The sequence below is a fragment of the Astatotilapia calliptera genome, chromosome 6 (assembly GCF_900246225.1).
Source record: "Astatotilapia calliptera chromosome 6, fAstCal1.2, whole genome shotgun sequence".
Classification (NCBI taxonomy): Eukaryota; Metazoa; Chordata; class Actinopteri; order Cichliformes; family Cichlidae; genus Astatotilapia; species Astatotilapia calliptera.
The window spans coordinates 848,483-864,467 of NC_039307.1; the positions used below are offsets into that span (position 1 = coordinate 848,483).

The 15,985-nt window shown below is 45.2% G+C and overlaps 1 protein-coding gene across 7 annotated transcripts; it reads left to right on the plus strand.

Annotated features, from left to right (window-relative positions):
* The first annotated feature begins 1,637 nt into the window (after positions 1-1,637).
* tmem178a (transmembrane protein 178a) lies at positions 1,638-15,234 on the plus strand. 7 transcript variants are annotated; one of them, XM_026169593.1, is made up of 5 exons: positions 1,638-2,268; positions 6,141-6,254; positions 7,026-7,163; positions 13,285-13,560; positions 14,428-15,234. In XM_026169593.1, exons 1-4 carry the CDS (start codon positions 1,770-1,772, stop codon positions 13,524-13,526), a joined length of 993 nt encoding a protein of 330 aa, XP_026025378.1. In that variant the 5' UTR covers positions 1,638-1,769; the 3' UTR covers positions 13,527-13,560; positions 14,428-15,234. The 7 variants fall into 7 exon arrangements, 3 of the variants coding, with proteins under 3 accessions (XP_026025378.1, XP_026025379.1, XP_026025377.1); XR_003272589.1 differs by having other exon boundaries at positions 1,639-2,268; positions 13,285-14,534; positions 14,634-15,234; XR_003272587.1 differs by having other exon boundaries at positions 1,639-2,268; positions 13,285-14,157.
* Positions 15,235-15,985: the final 751 nt, after the last annotated feature.

The following is a 15,985-nucleotide window of genomic DNA, read 5'->3' on the forward strand; positions in this document are numbered from 1 at the left end:
GAGGATGTTCACATCCTGGACAGGGAGGAGCACTGGTTTGAGGGCGGAGTCAAGAAGGCCATTTACATGAAAAGGGAAAGACCATCTCTGAATCGAGGAGGGGCCTAAGGGTACATCTGTCACCATCTTACAATGATGTGATTGCAGCCATTCCCCAACTCTCTGTGAGTGGGACTCATGGCCATTGATCAATGGTCATGAGAATTTGCATAATTAAGATTAAGGACCTCCCAGTCATTATGCAAATGTCCTGTTGATAAGATTGAAGACGTCACCTGATGATGACGAAACGTTTCTCCCACTGAAAACGTTCAGATGAACAGAATCAACCTTTGGAGACCTCTCTGTATGCTGATAATCTTCTTTGTTTTAGAGTGTGTTTTTGTTTTGTTGTTTTTCTCATATATAAGTATATTTACTTAGGAAAATGAAGAAAGGTTAATTGTATTTTGGTAAGTGCAAGTACTGTGTTGTTTTCTTTTTTTAATAAAAATATTTGCAAGAAAAAAAAAAGAGGACAAAGCTGCTGGAGTTTGTTTGCATCTCTCTCTCCACCCTGATCGTGCTCGGCATGTCTTCCTGTTTAGAGGTCGTTCTTCCTCCCCACTGTCACCGAGCACCGTTCACAGAAGGTATCTCTGGTACATGTGACCTCTCGTCCTTTCAGAGCGGTCTGACGCTGTGGGCGGACTCTGAACGCAGCATGGAGCCCAGCAACAGAGTTGAGGTCAGTGAACGCCTCAGGAGAAACATCCTGATCAATACCTCTGATCAGTCCGCACCCAGCTCAGCAGTCAGGCCCCTGCCGTGACGTCACACGATGCTTCCTGTCTGATTTCAATGTAAAACTCTGTACTGCGGATCGTTTTCACTCCGTCCTAAAACATAAACCTGCTGATGCTGTTTCTATGGCAACGTTTCCGCGGCAAAGAGCGGTGTACCTGAAAGCCGCAGAAACGAGTCGATCAGGGAGGAGCTTCATGTGTTCATCATGCGTTCATGTGCGCTGAGCTGCAGGACAACAAAACCCGCAACTCTAAGCGTTTCCGGCTTGTACTTTCAAAATAAAGTTTTGGTGACAGTTTGACGTGAGTGATAGGCGTAAAGTGCAGGAGCAAATACAAGAATCGGCTGTTTTCATTCTGTTAAAACGAGCAAAATGAACTTTTGAAGGCAGAACGTTAAGCTCCTAAACCGCTGCACGCTGAAGCAGCATCACGGACAGATGAATCTTGTATTTTTATTTTTATTTTTATTCCTATTTATTCTATTTATCCCCTTCGTATATTTTATTTATATTGTCTCTGTATTTATATATATATATATATATATATATATATATATATATATATATATATATATATATATATAATATTCTGTAACTCTGTAACTTCTGTCGGTGCTGTGCTTTTTTGGAAATCAAATTTCCCAGAGGAACCCACCCGAGGGATTAATAAAGTTCTATCTAATCTAATCTAATCTCACTTTGAATATTTCTGCATGTTGCAGCAGCTGACCGTCTCAGACAAAGCTTTCCGCTGTTTAACCTGGTTGTTGTTATTATTATTTTCAACATTTTCATCGTCATTATTATTATTGTCCTCCTCCTGCGGAGACAAACGTTTTATTCTGAAGGCGCTCTCCGGGGACTTCCGGTTCTGAGGGGGTTACCTGCCTCCACCTTGACGCATCTCTGACGGTCAGTCGGCATGACAACGCGCTCTCGAGGGCAAACGGGGAACGGCTGATCTGGAGGATGGCAGCAGAAGATGCCCAGTAACGGGAACAGCGGCGGGAATCGAGCGGACAGGGGCTCCGGGACCAGCCCGGTCCATGTCCCGGCCATGGAGCGAGCCCGACCGGCTACGGTGACGGTGTCCGCGGTGAGCCTCGCGCTCAGCGTGCTGTCGCTGCTGCTGCTCGTCACCGCCATCTCCACCGACCACTGGTACGAGACGGACACGCGCAGGCACAAGGAGAACTGCGACCGGCACGGCTCCGACTCCAACGACCAGAAGAACCGCGAGATGCCCATCTACCACCTACCGCTGGTGGACAGCGGGCCCCGGCACCGGGACGTGGCGCTCATGAAGCCCGTGCATGTGGGCAGCAGGGAGGAGGAGCTGCTGGAGAACTGGCGGGCCATCCTGGGGATGGGCATCCTGGAGACGGAGTGCGGCAGGCCGCTGTTCTCCACCCACTCCGGCCTGTGGAGGAAGTGCTACTTCAAGGGGCTGGACCCGGACATCGACAAGCTCATCGACCGGGGTCAGAAACACACACACACACTGCAGAATAACGGTGCAGGTTAACACACGCTAACTCATCGACTGGGTTCAGACTGCAGAAACACACACATGTTCAGTGTGTGTGTTTATATACACGGCAGCGTGTGTGTGCAGGTTAATGCGTGACAGGAGCACATTGTTAGTGATTTCATGGAGCTGAACAGAAATACACAGACACACACACACACACACACACACACACTCACACACACACACACACACTCACACACACTCACACACACACACACACACACACACACACACACACACACACTCACACACACACACTGTATCTCAACGCAGACTCGCAGGTTCGTTGAAGTCTTTTAATCCTCATGGTTTCACCACACGCATGATCAATAATGACGTCATACATAAACATGGTTCTATCAGTTACCGATGGATGATTGAAGAAACGTAACCGTCCTGCTCTCTCTCTCACACACACACACACACACACACACACACACACACACACACACACACACACACGGATGATCCGGTGTTGTTTAACACTGGATGACATCACAGCAGGTAGTAGCATAAATCACATGGTCACCATTAGTGTGAGGCCACGCCCTCTTGAACCCCGCAGTAACTGTGAGGTTCAGAGAGAGGTGCATCGTGGGACTTGTAGGGCTGCGTTTTTGTGCTGACCCAAGAGGAGCTTGGACGCCGCCGGCCCGGTTTCTGCAGAGTGTGTGTCTGCAGTCTGGCTGGCTGCCGAGCTGAGAGCTGGAGGTCACAGCGATGGCGAGCGGCGAGGAGCTGGACCGCACATCAGATCAGAGCACTCCAAATTGCATCAGCCGACATTATGTTACATATCATTACACTGCATTAGGCTGGAGCTCAGATCCAATTAGATCGATTGATACCTGCGAGGAGGGCCAGCAAAAAGCAGCAGTACTTCCTGTTTATATGGCGTCGGCATCCGTTTGCTCTAACCAATTCAATTCAGCTTTATTTATAAAGCACCAAATCACAACTGTCACCTCAAAGCACTGCAGTCATGTCTGGATCGAGTTCATCTCGGCTCAGAGCTGGCACACATCACAGGGTCCACACGGATCTTAGTCCTGGGCCAGGCTAGTCCTTATCCTAGTGAGTTCTGGTTAGTCCCTGTTAGTCCTTATCGTGGTCAGTTTGGTTAGTTCTGGTCCTCGGCTGTCCTGCTCCTGGTTAGTGTTAGTCCTAGTTAGTCCTGGTTGGCCCAGTTGGAGGATGTTGTGCATGTTGTGTAGTTGTGGATGTACACACACCGATCATGTGACGCCATGCTGATGATGTCTGGCATGTATAGAAGTCCCGCCCTCATGTAACCTGAGAGGATGTTTAATGTGGGTTTGCTACGTTTTGTCAGCTTGGGTCTGGAATAGAGCTGGGCGATATATCGAGTTTTTAAAACATATCGATATTTTTTTATACGAGATATAAGATGTGACAATATCCTTTATATCGATATAGTCTATGTTACGTTATAATTATAGTTGTGGAGCCGCAAGTTTGCCTCTCTTTCGTCCACTTTTGTCTCTACGCAACGTTACTCCGCCTCGCCTTCACTGAAGACAACTCCCCCTCCTCCCCCATCGCTTCACGTGCAGGCAGCGACAAGACGGACACGGCAAATCTCCGTTAACGAGTTACTGCGCATCGCCCCATGCGTGGGGCTGGACGGCGTCAACGTGCTAACGAGCTAAACATGCTAACGAGCTAACCGCGCTAACCCTAAAATCCTTTCATTCTCTCAAAAGTTGACAGCGCGCCTTATGTATGAATTCTGGTTGTGCTTGATGGCCGCGAACCGATTTTATGTGGTACACGGCGCTCAGCAATCTGTCAAAATGTTTGAGTACGACTTTGGTAAACTACGGAGCTGCACCGCTTGATAGATTGTCGGCGCATTACGGCTACCGAAGAGCTTCGCGGAGTGATACGTACTGTCCATCAACGTAATATTACCGTATTGTGTGTGTATAAGGACCATAAATGGCACCTGTAAGAGACGTGGTTATGAAGCGGATTTCAAACTCCAGGCTGTCAGTCACACAGCAAAACTTGGGAACAGAGCAGCTGTGAAATCTGTCTTTGTTATTACGCTCAGCGTCTTTTAGTTTACATTTTGACTGCACAATTGTGAGCTCTTTGTTTAGCACAAAAACAACCTTGTTTTCTTTTATTTATGGAGCATTATTATTTAATGAATGCTCATAATTTAATTTTGAGTAATTTTTCATGTACATCTGTGCTGTATGTTAATAAAAGTGCCTGTGTGACATCTGGGACACAGCTTTGACTAAGAACTCTCTTTTTGTTCTTACTTTATGGCTTAAAAAAAATATATATCGAGATATATATCTTATATCTCCATCCAGCTAAAAAATATCGAGATATGAATTTTGGGTCATATCGCCCAGCCCTAATCACGATATGTTTTTTTCATTTCAGGCGATAACGATATCTATCACGATATCAGCCAAATAACTATATTTGTAAGATTTAAATGTGCCGTTGCTCACAAGTAAAATGTGAAATAATCAGCAGCTTGTTTTTATTTAAATATTTATTTCCCATAATAAGTTCAACAGGGTAGATGTACTTAAGGAACACGAGACTTTTTCAGATAAATAAAGGCAAATATTGCAAACTACACAAAAGGCAGCCGCTAAAGCGTTTAAGTTTCAAAATAGAACAAACGAAACAGACTAAATTGTCAATTCCACTTAGAAACAAAATATTAATTCTAAAAATAAATCTTAGTTTGTTTTACAGAAGAACAGACAAAACTGACTAACTTTTGTCAATATCAAATAAACTGAGAACTAAAAGGAAATTCTCAATCTCTCCTTGTTGTATAGCTGAGCTTTTCAAACAGTTTTAACAGTTACTTTAGTCTGACAAAAGCCGAATGACGAATTAGCGCTTCCAGTCAGAGACTGAGGCTACGTCCACACGTACACGGGTATTTTTGAAAACGGAGATTTTCCGTTTCCGTTTTAAAAAATAATCCCGTTCACACATAAAGGCAGAAATGAAGGAAAACGCTGCTATGAACATGCCAAAGCAGCAGGTGGAGCTAGATTCCTAACCGTGCAGAAATATTGGCCAATCAGAAGTCTAGAAGCCTCGGTGGGAAAAAGTAAACAAAGCTGGGGCATAGAAGCAGAACCGAGTCGTATGTGTGGAGGGACAGTAACTGTGTGTATATGTAAGCATTTAAACACTGCAGAGAGTAGAATTAACAGTATTGTAGAAATTCATTTCACCGAAACAATAACGTGGCGCACAGTGTGACGCATGCACCAGTTTATTGTATTTCCAGACTTGCTTTCGGCACAATTTACAGTGCACGCTACTCTGTTTTTTGTCAGACTTGAAATAGCCGAAATACCTTCACACTACGGAACTTCTATGGCTCTTCCGTTCGACAATCTCTCCGGCGTTGGAACCATCATCTGTTTTCTCTTCGGTCACGCTCGGTTGATTTTTCTAGTCGGCACACTCATTTCCTCCATTACCCGCTGGCTGCTTCCCAAACAAACACACGTGCGGCTTGGCACTTGTGCTGTATGTAGCAAGTCACGCGACGTGACGCTGCGGCTGTGATTGGTTCAGCTCTGCGCTACTGAATTTGGATCGGCTGACCTTTTTTTTTTTTTTTTAAGAGGACAAGAGCGGCGAGGTCTATCGCGATAGCTTAATTTCTCTATCGAGTAAAAGTTATATCGCGATACATATCGTTATCGTTCTATCGCCCAGCTCTAGTCTGGAAACAGCAGGTGTGGTGATGCTATCAGCTCAGGTACATCAGTACGTGAATCTTAAAGGTGTCTCACCTGTGTGACTTTGCAGGCATTGCAGATCGCTGCACCGCCGTCAAGTATCACTTTTCTCAGCCAATCAGACTGAGGAACATCCCCTTGAACCTGACCAGGACCATCCAGCAGGACGAGTGGCACCTGCTGCGTGAGTACACACACACACACACACACACACACACACAGCAGTAATCACTAACAATGATTATATGACCACATCAGAGTCTTAGTCGCGTCTCCACACGGAGCGTCTGTGTGACAAGCTTCAGTCTGTGTGTGTGTCTGTATGTGTGTGTCTGTGTGTGTGTGTCTGTGTGTGTGTGTGTGTCTGTATGTGTGTCTGTGTGTGTGTGTGTGTGTTTGTGTGTGTTCCCTCAGTGTGGCGTTCAGGGTCAGTCGGTGTTTCTCAGACTGTGGGTGTTTTCACACCTGTGCAGGTGACCCTAAGAGCAGTCAGCTGTGTGTGTTTCAGTCTCACAGAAGAAGAAGAAGAAGTGATCCTCCGCTTCCTGCCGGGCACATGCTTGCGACCTTGGACGCTGCGTCACACGACCGCTCAGCGAGGTTGCTATGATTGGACGCTCGGCTCTCTTTACACCAACGCTCTGTGTGCTTGGAGTTGCCTCAGCACCAATCACATCACAGGATTTTACCTCTGTGACATCACCGAGCGCGTCAGCGCCCTGTTCACTGCTCACGTCCCTGATTATAGATTATAGATCACTCTCCATCTTTGAACTCTTCCTGTAATTGGCTTGTGTTCTCGCCGCCAACCTCACTGCCAGTCACTGTTGCCACGGAAACACACCATCAGTTTTATGTAACAGTACCAAGGAGTGGTTACCACGGCAATGTTTTGTGTTCCTTCATTTCCTGCACTGATCACTGTGTGCGTGCGTGCGTGTGTGTGCGTCCACAGACCTGCGGCGCATCACGGCAGGCTTCCTGGGCATGGCGGCGGCCGTCCTGCTGTGCGGGAGCATTGTGGCGTCGGTGGGCTTCTTCTGGGAGGAGAGCCTGACGCAGCACGTCTCTGGGCTGCTCTTCCTCATGGCAGGTAACTCACCTGCTCTGTGCAGCAGCCCAGTGTCTCCCCCTGCTGGTCGCAGCTGAGGTTCACAGCGAGTACTGTCTTCATCTGACCATAGAAAGCGTCTTCAGGCAGCTGTGGTGATTTGGCACTTTATAAATAGAATTGCGCCGACAAAAAAAATCACCAGAGAGATTTGAGTGGGCTCGGCTATCAGAGCATCAACGTGAAATCATTTAGAAAGATTCAAGTAAAAGGTGATGTGTTTGTTTCCATGGCAGTGTACAGCGCCACACTGTAACGTTTCAGTGTGGTGTGCATACTCCTGCCATATAAACTTCTAAACCTACGAGTGCAGACTGGTAAACCTTATTAACCTGCCTGCCCTGAGTAATGACTCACATTTGCTTAGTGACGAAACCCAAGGATGTTTACAAAGACTGTAAATAAACAAAAGAAGGCTAGAGGTGGACGGTTTTGTTGAGGTGAGTTTTGACAAGGTTACTGATGGACTCCAGTGATGGAGTAAAGCTCAGGGTGCAGCAAGTCAGACTCGGGCATTTATAAATGAGAATGAGGATCATCAGGAATCCGTGGAGATGAGGGTGGGGGTGACGTGTCCCCAGAGCTCAGTGCATACTGGAGCCTCTCCAAACCCAAACAGGACCCACTGCAGTAATCCAGCCATGTGGTGAGCTGTGTTGGCCAAGTTACTTTGAAAAAATAATTAATTATAGTTACTAGTTACCAGAGATGGGCAGTAACGCGTTACTGTAATCTGATTACTTTTTTCAAGTAACGAGTAAAGTAAGGGATTACTATTGCAAAAACGGTAATTAGATTACCGTTACTTTCCCGTAGGAACGCTGCGTTACTAAAACCGTGATTTTTTGCGAGAGTGTCTCATGACAGTGACGTAAGCGAGTGCGACGTTAGTGACAACAGCTGTGTGCAGATCAACAGTGCATCATATATCGAGTGCAGAGAGAGTATGAGCGTGCAGCGTTTACAGCGTGGAAGTACTGACCTTACTTTGAGTTTGATTCCATAAAAAGTGACAAAAACATTAGTGTCCGCTGTGCGTGGGAAGAAAACTTCTTTTTACAGCGAAAAAACCCCTAAACTTCCAACAAGCACCGAGTAGCTACGACGTAATGGGAAACTCACAGAGAAACTCGCGGATTCTTCCACTGACCGCTGCATCACACCTGCACCAGGGTAACCCTCCGCCTACCCCACTCCTGCTTTACAGGTGAAAATAGAGCAACAGGACCGCTGAGTCTTTGACTTTATTTATTTTCTGCTGTGTTTTACTTGCATCTATTTGAAAGACTGAGTGTAAACACAACAAATATTTTTATTTTATGTGCTGGAATGTGCAGAAAATAGGTTTAAATGTTAAACTAATTTCTTCAAGTCAGAGAATGTTGCAGATAATTAAATTTTTGCTTGATGCATAAAGTTAAAAGATTAAAACTGATAAAACAAGTTTTAAAAAGAGACTTTTCCATTTGATTACATTTTGTATGATGATTATGTAGAAAAAGTAGAATTGGGCTGAAAGATCTATCGCTTTATCACCTCTTCAGGCTGTAAATCGTGTTTTTAAAAAGTAACTAAGTAATTAATTACTTTTGAAAATAAGTAATCAGTAAAGTAACGGGATTACTTTTTTGGGGAAGTAATCAGTAATTAGTTACTGATTACTTTTTTCAAGTAACTTGACCAACACTGCTAGTTACTTCTTTAAAAAAGTAACTGAGTTAGTAACTGAGTTACAAGATTCTAAAAGTAATTAATTACTTGAAAAGTAACTATTCCGTTACTTTAAAAAAATATTTAACCCTCTGGGGTCCAGGGTGTAATCAGCCATTTTAACCACTTTTGACGTCTAAAATCAGACTCAAAAAACATCAAATTCGAGTAGAAAAGTTTTTTACTGTAACAACCACAAACATTTTCTTGAATCATATTTCATAACTTTAAATGCAAATAGAAATGGTCAATTTTAAAATCATATGCACAAGTTTGCAAACAAAGTTATTTGCAGCTATTTACCTTGATTTTTTAAATAACCATTTCAAACTATTTACAGAACAATCAGCTGTTCTTCAATAAGATGCCACAAATTATTTGTGCCACTGCAAATATTTCTGTCCACTATAAAGAAGAACGTCACAGCCTGATGCCTGCAGGTCTGACAGCAGCAGGTGTATCACTCCTGTTTCTACCTGGAGACAGCAGCCGCCTCATTGTTCTGACACACAAAACTATCCACAACACTACACACTAACTACACAAGACAACACATTAACTACACACTCCAAACACGCTAAACGTCACAAATCTCTCAGATCTCAAAACTCGCTTTCTCTCTCTCTCTGTTGTGACAGTGATGTACAGTCTTGTTGGTATATGTATGATCTCTATACATTTTACATCAAATAAAAACTTTGGTTGTAAGATTCAGGTCATCATTTATTAAAAGTGAGACATTTTAAATGAGAATAAGTTTACCAGCTGTCAGCTACATAGAAAAGGATCCTGGTGTTATTTGTCTCTCAGAAACAGCTCATAACTTCAACTCATTCATGTCACCTAAAAGGTAAACCTGTTTCTCCATCACCTGTTCAGCTCTGATGGTTCAGTAAGGACGTCTCCTGGTTTCATCTTCATGTTTCCCTCTCACCACATAACCAAACCGACATCATGACCAGCAGCTTTACAGCTGTGGCTCCAGCAAACATCAGCTGATACTAGAAATTAATATTAAATAAATTCTAACAACAGCTGATCAAGCTTAAACGTGCTGCTGTTGTTTAGCACGACATCCGCTGGTTTCTTCTTTCTGGCGCAAAGTGAGCGATAAACAAACAAGAGAGAAAAGCCGATCAGCTGATCATTGATCAGTTTCATGATTGAAGTAGCAACAGGAGAGAGAGGGGAGAGACTGAGAAAAGAAGAGGCAGCTGTGCAGCAAACACAGAATAACTCCAGCTTTGTGTCTTTTTCATTGTAGCTGAAGTCCGGCACAAACTGTGTTTCTTTTCAGCTCAATACCAAACGCATAATATTTTCTCTGAATGCGAGACAATTCCGTTTGTACGGGACGGTTGGAAACTCTAATAACTAACATTATGAATAAAATAAAGTTCACTATCAGTAACATCAAAGCTCCCACCCAGCTGTATAAACACTCCATCATGCTAGCTAGTACGCAGTACGAGTTATTGTAACTGACTGTAAAAAGTCAGCATAACTAAAATAAACTAAACTTGGTTTATATCTGACCCAGATTGACTGCAGGTCATAACTTCTTACCTGAAGGTTTGATCAGGTTGATCAGTGGTTGTTGATCAATAGTCATGAGAATTTGCATAATTAAGATTAAGGAACTGACCTCCCAGCCCATTGTTCCTTGAGTGGCTGGTTTCAGTCATTATGCAAATGTAAGCTTGGGGAAACCTGCAGTCAGCTGAGACTGAAGAAGTCACCAGGATGATGATGAAACGTTTCTCCCACAAAATGCTGGTCTACGTCCATGTTCTAATTGACAAGTGACTGTGGGGGGAGCAGGGTGGAGGGTTTGTATCATCAGCATAGAAAAGCAAGCAGAGACCTGGAGGCAGATGATCTGACCAAGGAGGGGCGAATAGGTGGTGCAGTAAAGGGGTCCGAGCACAGGACCCTGGGGCACACCGTGGTTACCTGGAGCTGAGGTGGAGCCGGAGTCTGCCACGGTAATGAACTGTGTTCTGTTGGGGACCGGGAGAGTGCGGTACCAGTGACGCCAAGATAGTTGGTGAGGGGTGGCGTTGTTTTAATTCGGAGTAAGCTGTTAAAAGAAGGACAGCACGTTTCTACATCAGGGAATAAAGTTAGTGAAAGATTCATTTGCAGATGTGGTGACAGCTCTCCAGTGAGACATTAAAGTTGAATAAAACAAGCTCAGAAACAAGTGAAACACTGAAATAAATAACACTGAATAACGGCTTACCTTTACCCGAAAGTGAACAGACTCACCTTAACAGGGATGTTTCTCACGGTATCTCCTGTTTCTAATACTGAGGCACTGACACTGAGGAAGGCTCCCTCTCTGCTCTTTGAGCCGTTTCCGGGCCCAAAGTCAAACGATCACTGCAGCATCACTGAGAGTTAAAAACTGTCTAAATTCTTTCATCTTTAATAAAATGATCAGCATTGCTGCTTTACCAGGTGTAACAATTAGGTTTAACATCCATGAAAACAGAATTTATGAAATTTAACAGAGTTAGAAGTTAGCAGGAAGTTAGCTCGCTAGCTTCCACCTCAACATGATATAGCATGTTCTGACTGAGAGATTTCTGAAACAGATTCAAACGTACAGCTCTGCTATCACTTCCAACATAAATGAAGACAGAAAACTAAACAGCAGTGACGTTTGTAGGGTTACTGAAGCTTGGCTAGCTGCTATATAATGATGTGCTACGTGATTGCTAGCAACACAGCTATGTTAGCATAACATAACGTTAACTTTTATCGAGTGGAAAAAAGTTAACGTGAGGGTTCCCGATGGTTAGGGACAAATGCAATCACATGGCAGGATGCTGTGAAACAGCGGTCCCCAACCCTTTCTGTGCCACAGACGGTTTAATGTCCGACACTATTTTCATGGACCGGCCTTTAAGGTGTGGCGGGTAAATACAACAAAATAAAATGAAACGACAAAGACACAAACTGTGGTATTTTGTAAGAATAACAATAAACGTGAATTCACTGTGTAATTGTTTAACTTTATTAGCTGCGCCCTCCTGAAATGTGCCAACAACCTTGAGAGTAACATCCACCTCTCTTTATGCTCTCTGTTTGCTTTGGTAACATGTACATATTTCTTTCAAAATAAGACACACGACTACAACACGGGAAAAGACCCAGGGAAACCAAATTAACGATAGCAACCCTGAAAACCATAAATTTCACACCCGAGCCTCAACTCTCGCGCCCCAGTACCAAACGGGGCCTGGGGGTTGGGGACCACTGCTGTAAACGGACCAAACTTCAGGCAGGAGAACAACTGAGATAATCCATCCACAATGTGAGGTTAATATACTGCTGCATGTGCTGGGCTGTAGTTACATCGGAAGGTTTTTATTACTGTGCTTTAAAATGAACAATTCAATTCAATTTTATTTATATAGCACCAAATCACAACATAAGTCGCCTCAAGGCGCTTCATAGATACAGAGAAAAACCCAACAATCATATGACCCCCTATGAGAAAGCACTTTGGCAACAGTGGGAAGGAAAAACTCCCACAGAGGTTAATAACAGATATGATTCAATGCAGAGAGGTGTGTTAATACATAGTGAGTGAGAAAGGTGACTGGAAAGGAAAAACTCAATGCATCATGGGAATCCCCGGCAGCCTACGTCTATTGCAGCATAACTAAGGGAGGATTCAGGGTCACCTGGTCCAGCCCTAACTATATGCTTTAGCAAAAAGGAAAGTTTGAAGCCTAATCTTGAAAGTAGAGATAGTGTCTGTCTCCTGAATCCAAACTGGAAGCTGGTTCCACAGAAGAGGGGCCTGAAAACTGAAGGCTCTGCCTCCCATTCTACTTTTAAATACTCTAGGAACAACAAGTAGGCCTGCAGAGCGAGAGCGAAGTGCTCTAATAGGGTGATATGGTACTACAAGGTCATTAAGATAAGATGGGGCCTGATTATTTAAGACCTTGTATGTGAGGAGCAGGATTTAACAGGAAGCCAAAACAGGAGAAATATGCTCTCTCTTTCTAGTCCCTGTCAGGACTCTTGCTGCAGCATTTTGGATCAGCTGAAGGCTTTTCAGGGAGTTTTTTGGACATCCTGATAATAATGAATTACAGTGGTGATAAAAACAGAGAGAGGCCGACAGGGATGTTTTTAGGGGTTTATTGAGATTAAATAGAACAAGATACAAAACATGTTAAAAACACAACAGCCTTAGTAAACACAGACTAGTTCGGACCTGGAGGCAGGATTCATACGTCATCACTTATAGACCAGGTTGTGTTGACAGTCAGAGGGTTCATATTTTACCTGTTGGTAATGCACCTGCAGGTCTCAGCCAATTACAGCCAGCACAGGTTCAGGTGTCAGTCTGATCTGGTCTCTGATTCGTTCTCAGGGATCTTCTGCACCATCTCCCTGTGCACGTATGCAGCCAGCGTGACCTACGACCTCTCCAGAAACCCGCCCTTCATCTACGGCCTGCCGGCTGACGTGGATCACGGTTATGGCTGGTCCATCTGCTGCGCCTGGGCCAGTCTGGGTCTCACTGTAGCGTCTGGCTGCCTCGGCACCACCTTCCCCTTCCTGAGCCGGGCCGGAGCACTGCGGTCCAAAACCGCCCATGAGTCCTCCGTCTGAGGCGAGGAAGAGGATGATTCTCGGACGACAAAAGGTGTATTTTTGGCCGGTTCCGTAATAGGAGGGGCCTCGGACTGCAGACGGAGCTGCGCACCTGTTCGTGCTCCTGATTTGGACCCAGCTCAGGTCACCTCAGCGTGCACTCTGAGCCTCGCCTGGTTCCTGTGATCCATCTCTGCAGCGGTGTGGCCAAAGGTACCATCAGTGATCAAGTTAATAAAAGATAAATTAGCTGTTGGTCAATCAGGTGAGTCATCTGTACTTACCTGACATCAAACATGTAAAGCCCAGTTGAGAGTCAGACAGGTGGCCAGGTCTCAGCAGCCGTCTGTCAGTCAGCTCTGACTCACCGTTTTCTTTCTGCTGTCCCATCGTCCAATCAGAAGCTTCATCGGTGTGAAGGTCACCTGAACTGAGGCAGGTCACAAAGCTGCTGCAGCTGGGTCCCCATCAGGAGCAATAACAGGAAACACACACACACACACACACACACACACAGGTGTGCGCTGGGATCCAAACCTGCTGCAGGTGTGATCTTCATGGAGCCTTCCCATGCGGATGTTTCGGAGCGCTGTGCTCCGATCAGTCAGTTGGGCGGAGCTTCAGGTGCACGCAAGCGCTCTGAGCTCAGGTGAGTGTTATCCAGTCATGCGGGGTTCACACGTTGCTTAGGCATTTGATGTTCGGGTGTGGCCTTCTTAGTGATGACAGCCAATTACAGACAAGCAAAGCTGATTGTTCTTGTTCGGCTTGGATCCACAAGCCAGTTCAAAACGTGATAGGTGTGAATCCCGCCTGATGGATCAGAGTCTGAGCTGCAGAGCGTCACGTGACCAGGTGGCGTGCTGCAGGTTTGGATGGCGGCGGCCGCTCACAGATGTGTATATAAATGTGCTTTCAGCTGCGAGCTGAGCCACAGACTGAACCCTTTACTCTGCGACGCTGAGCAGGTGCTGCTCGCTGACTTCAGGCTTCCCGCAGGAGGGAACGCACTGACAGATGATCCAGGTATCAGTGCTGCCGCTCTGTTATCAAACAAAGGAGTTGACCTTTAACCTCTGACACCGACTCCTCTGTAAACAGGGTATGACACCATTTATGTTTAAGCTTTTTCAGGTATCAGCCTCTGAGACTCTGCATCAGCCTATCGGAAGCCCCGATGCCTTCTCGTGACCCCCCTGTACGAGCAGAATCGGACGTTTGAAGTTCAGGTTCTGAGCTTTCAAAAACATCTGGAATTACAAACATTCATCCACCAGCTGCAGACACCAAACTGAGAATGTCCACAGCATCCTTCCCATCATCAGGAGGAGGGCTGATGATCAGCGTGAGGAGGAGTATCAGGGGGACGGACCCATCGAGGTCTTTAGGCTCCTGAGGGAGAATGACGGTGGATGAAATGTTTGTATGCGGCTCAAAGTCAGAACTTTATTTAATTTCAAGCCGACACGCAGAGTGAAACGGTGACTCACCATCACTATCGACCTTTAACCTGTAGATTCCACACTGAAAGCTCCCATGTTCCTCCTGATACCCCATCATAGCTCCACTGTCCCCTCATGGAACCTTTGCTGCCCCCTGCTGGACACAGCTGTAAATACATGGTGTAAACATGATGGGACTCGTCACCTGTAGCTGCTCCTGTGGAAGATCTGTCAGCATTTGTTGGATGTATTTATATCTGAGAATTAAATATTTGTTAAATGTGTGTGAGGCGTGTTATTGTGGTTCTGATAACATCACATAATGAAGAGGCGCAGGCTTCACTGAGCACATCAGGGCAGCACAACTCACGTGGACTGGATCCAGTTACCAGGTGAGTTAGAAGGTACCCGGTGGAGACAGTCACATGTGCTGCTGCTCAGAAAAGTCTGTCATTCACCTGTAACATGAACCGTGTGACCCGGGTAGTTGGAAGAGCTGATGTTCTCACGTGTACAGGTTTCTTATTTTCTAAAAGGTACCTGACCCAGCCTGGCCCTGAGCGAATCTAAATGTTTGTCACTGAAGAACATTTCAATAAAGTTTCTTCCAGCACCATCAGATGCTATGAAGCAGTTCAGCACAACTCGGAGGGAAACGGTGACTTGTGACCATGAAGAAGAACCACTGAAACCCAGAAACAGGAGCTCAAACCATGAGGGAGACGTATGTCTGTGAAGGTTCTCAGTCATCCATTGCAGTCGAAGGAGCTTGGAAAGAAAAGCGTCTGGACTTCTTTAAGTTGCTTGAAGACGTTTCACCTCCATTCATCGGCGAGACCAAACAGCCACTTCACAAGCGCATGGCACAACATAGAAGAGCCACCTCCACGGGACAAGACTCAGCAGTCCATCTGCATCTAAAGGTCAAAGGTCACTCTTTCAAGGATGCCAATGTTCACATTTTGGACAGAGAGGACAGATGGTTTGAAAGAGGAGTGAAAGAAGCCATCTATGTCCACTGTGAGCGACCATCTT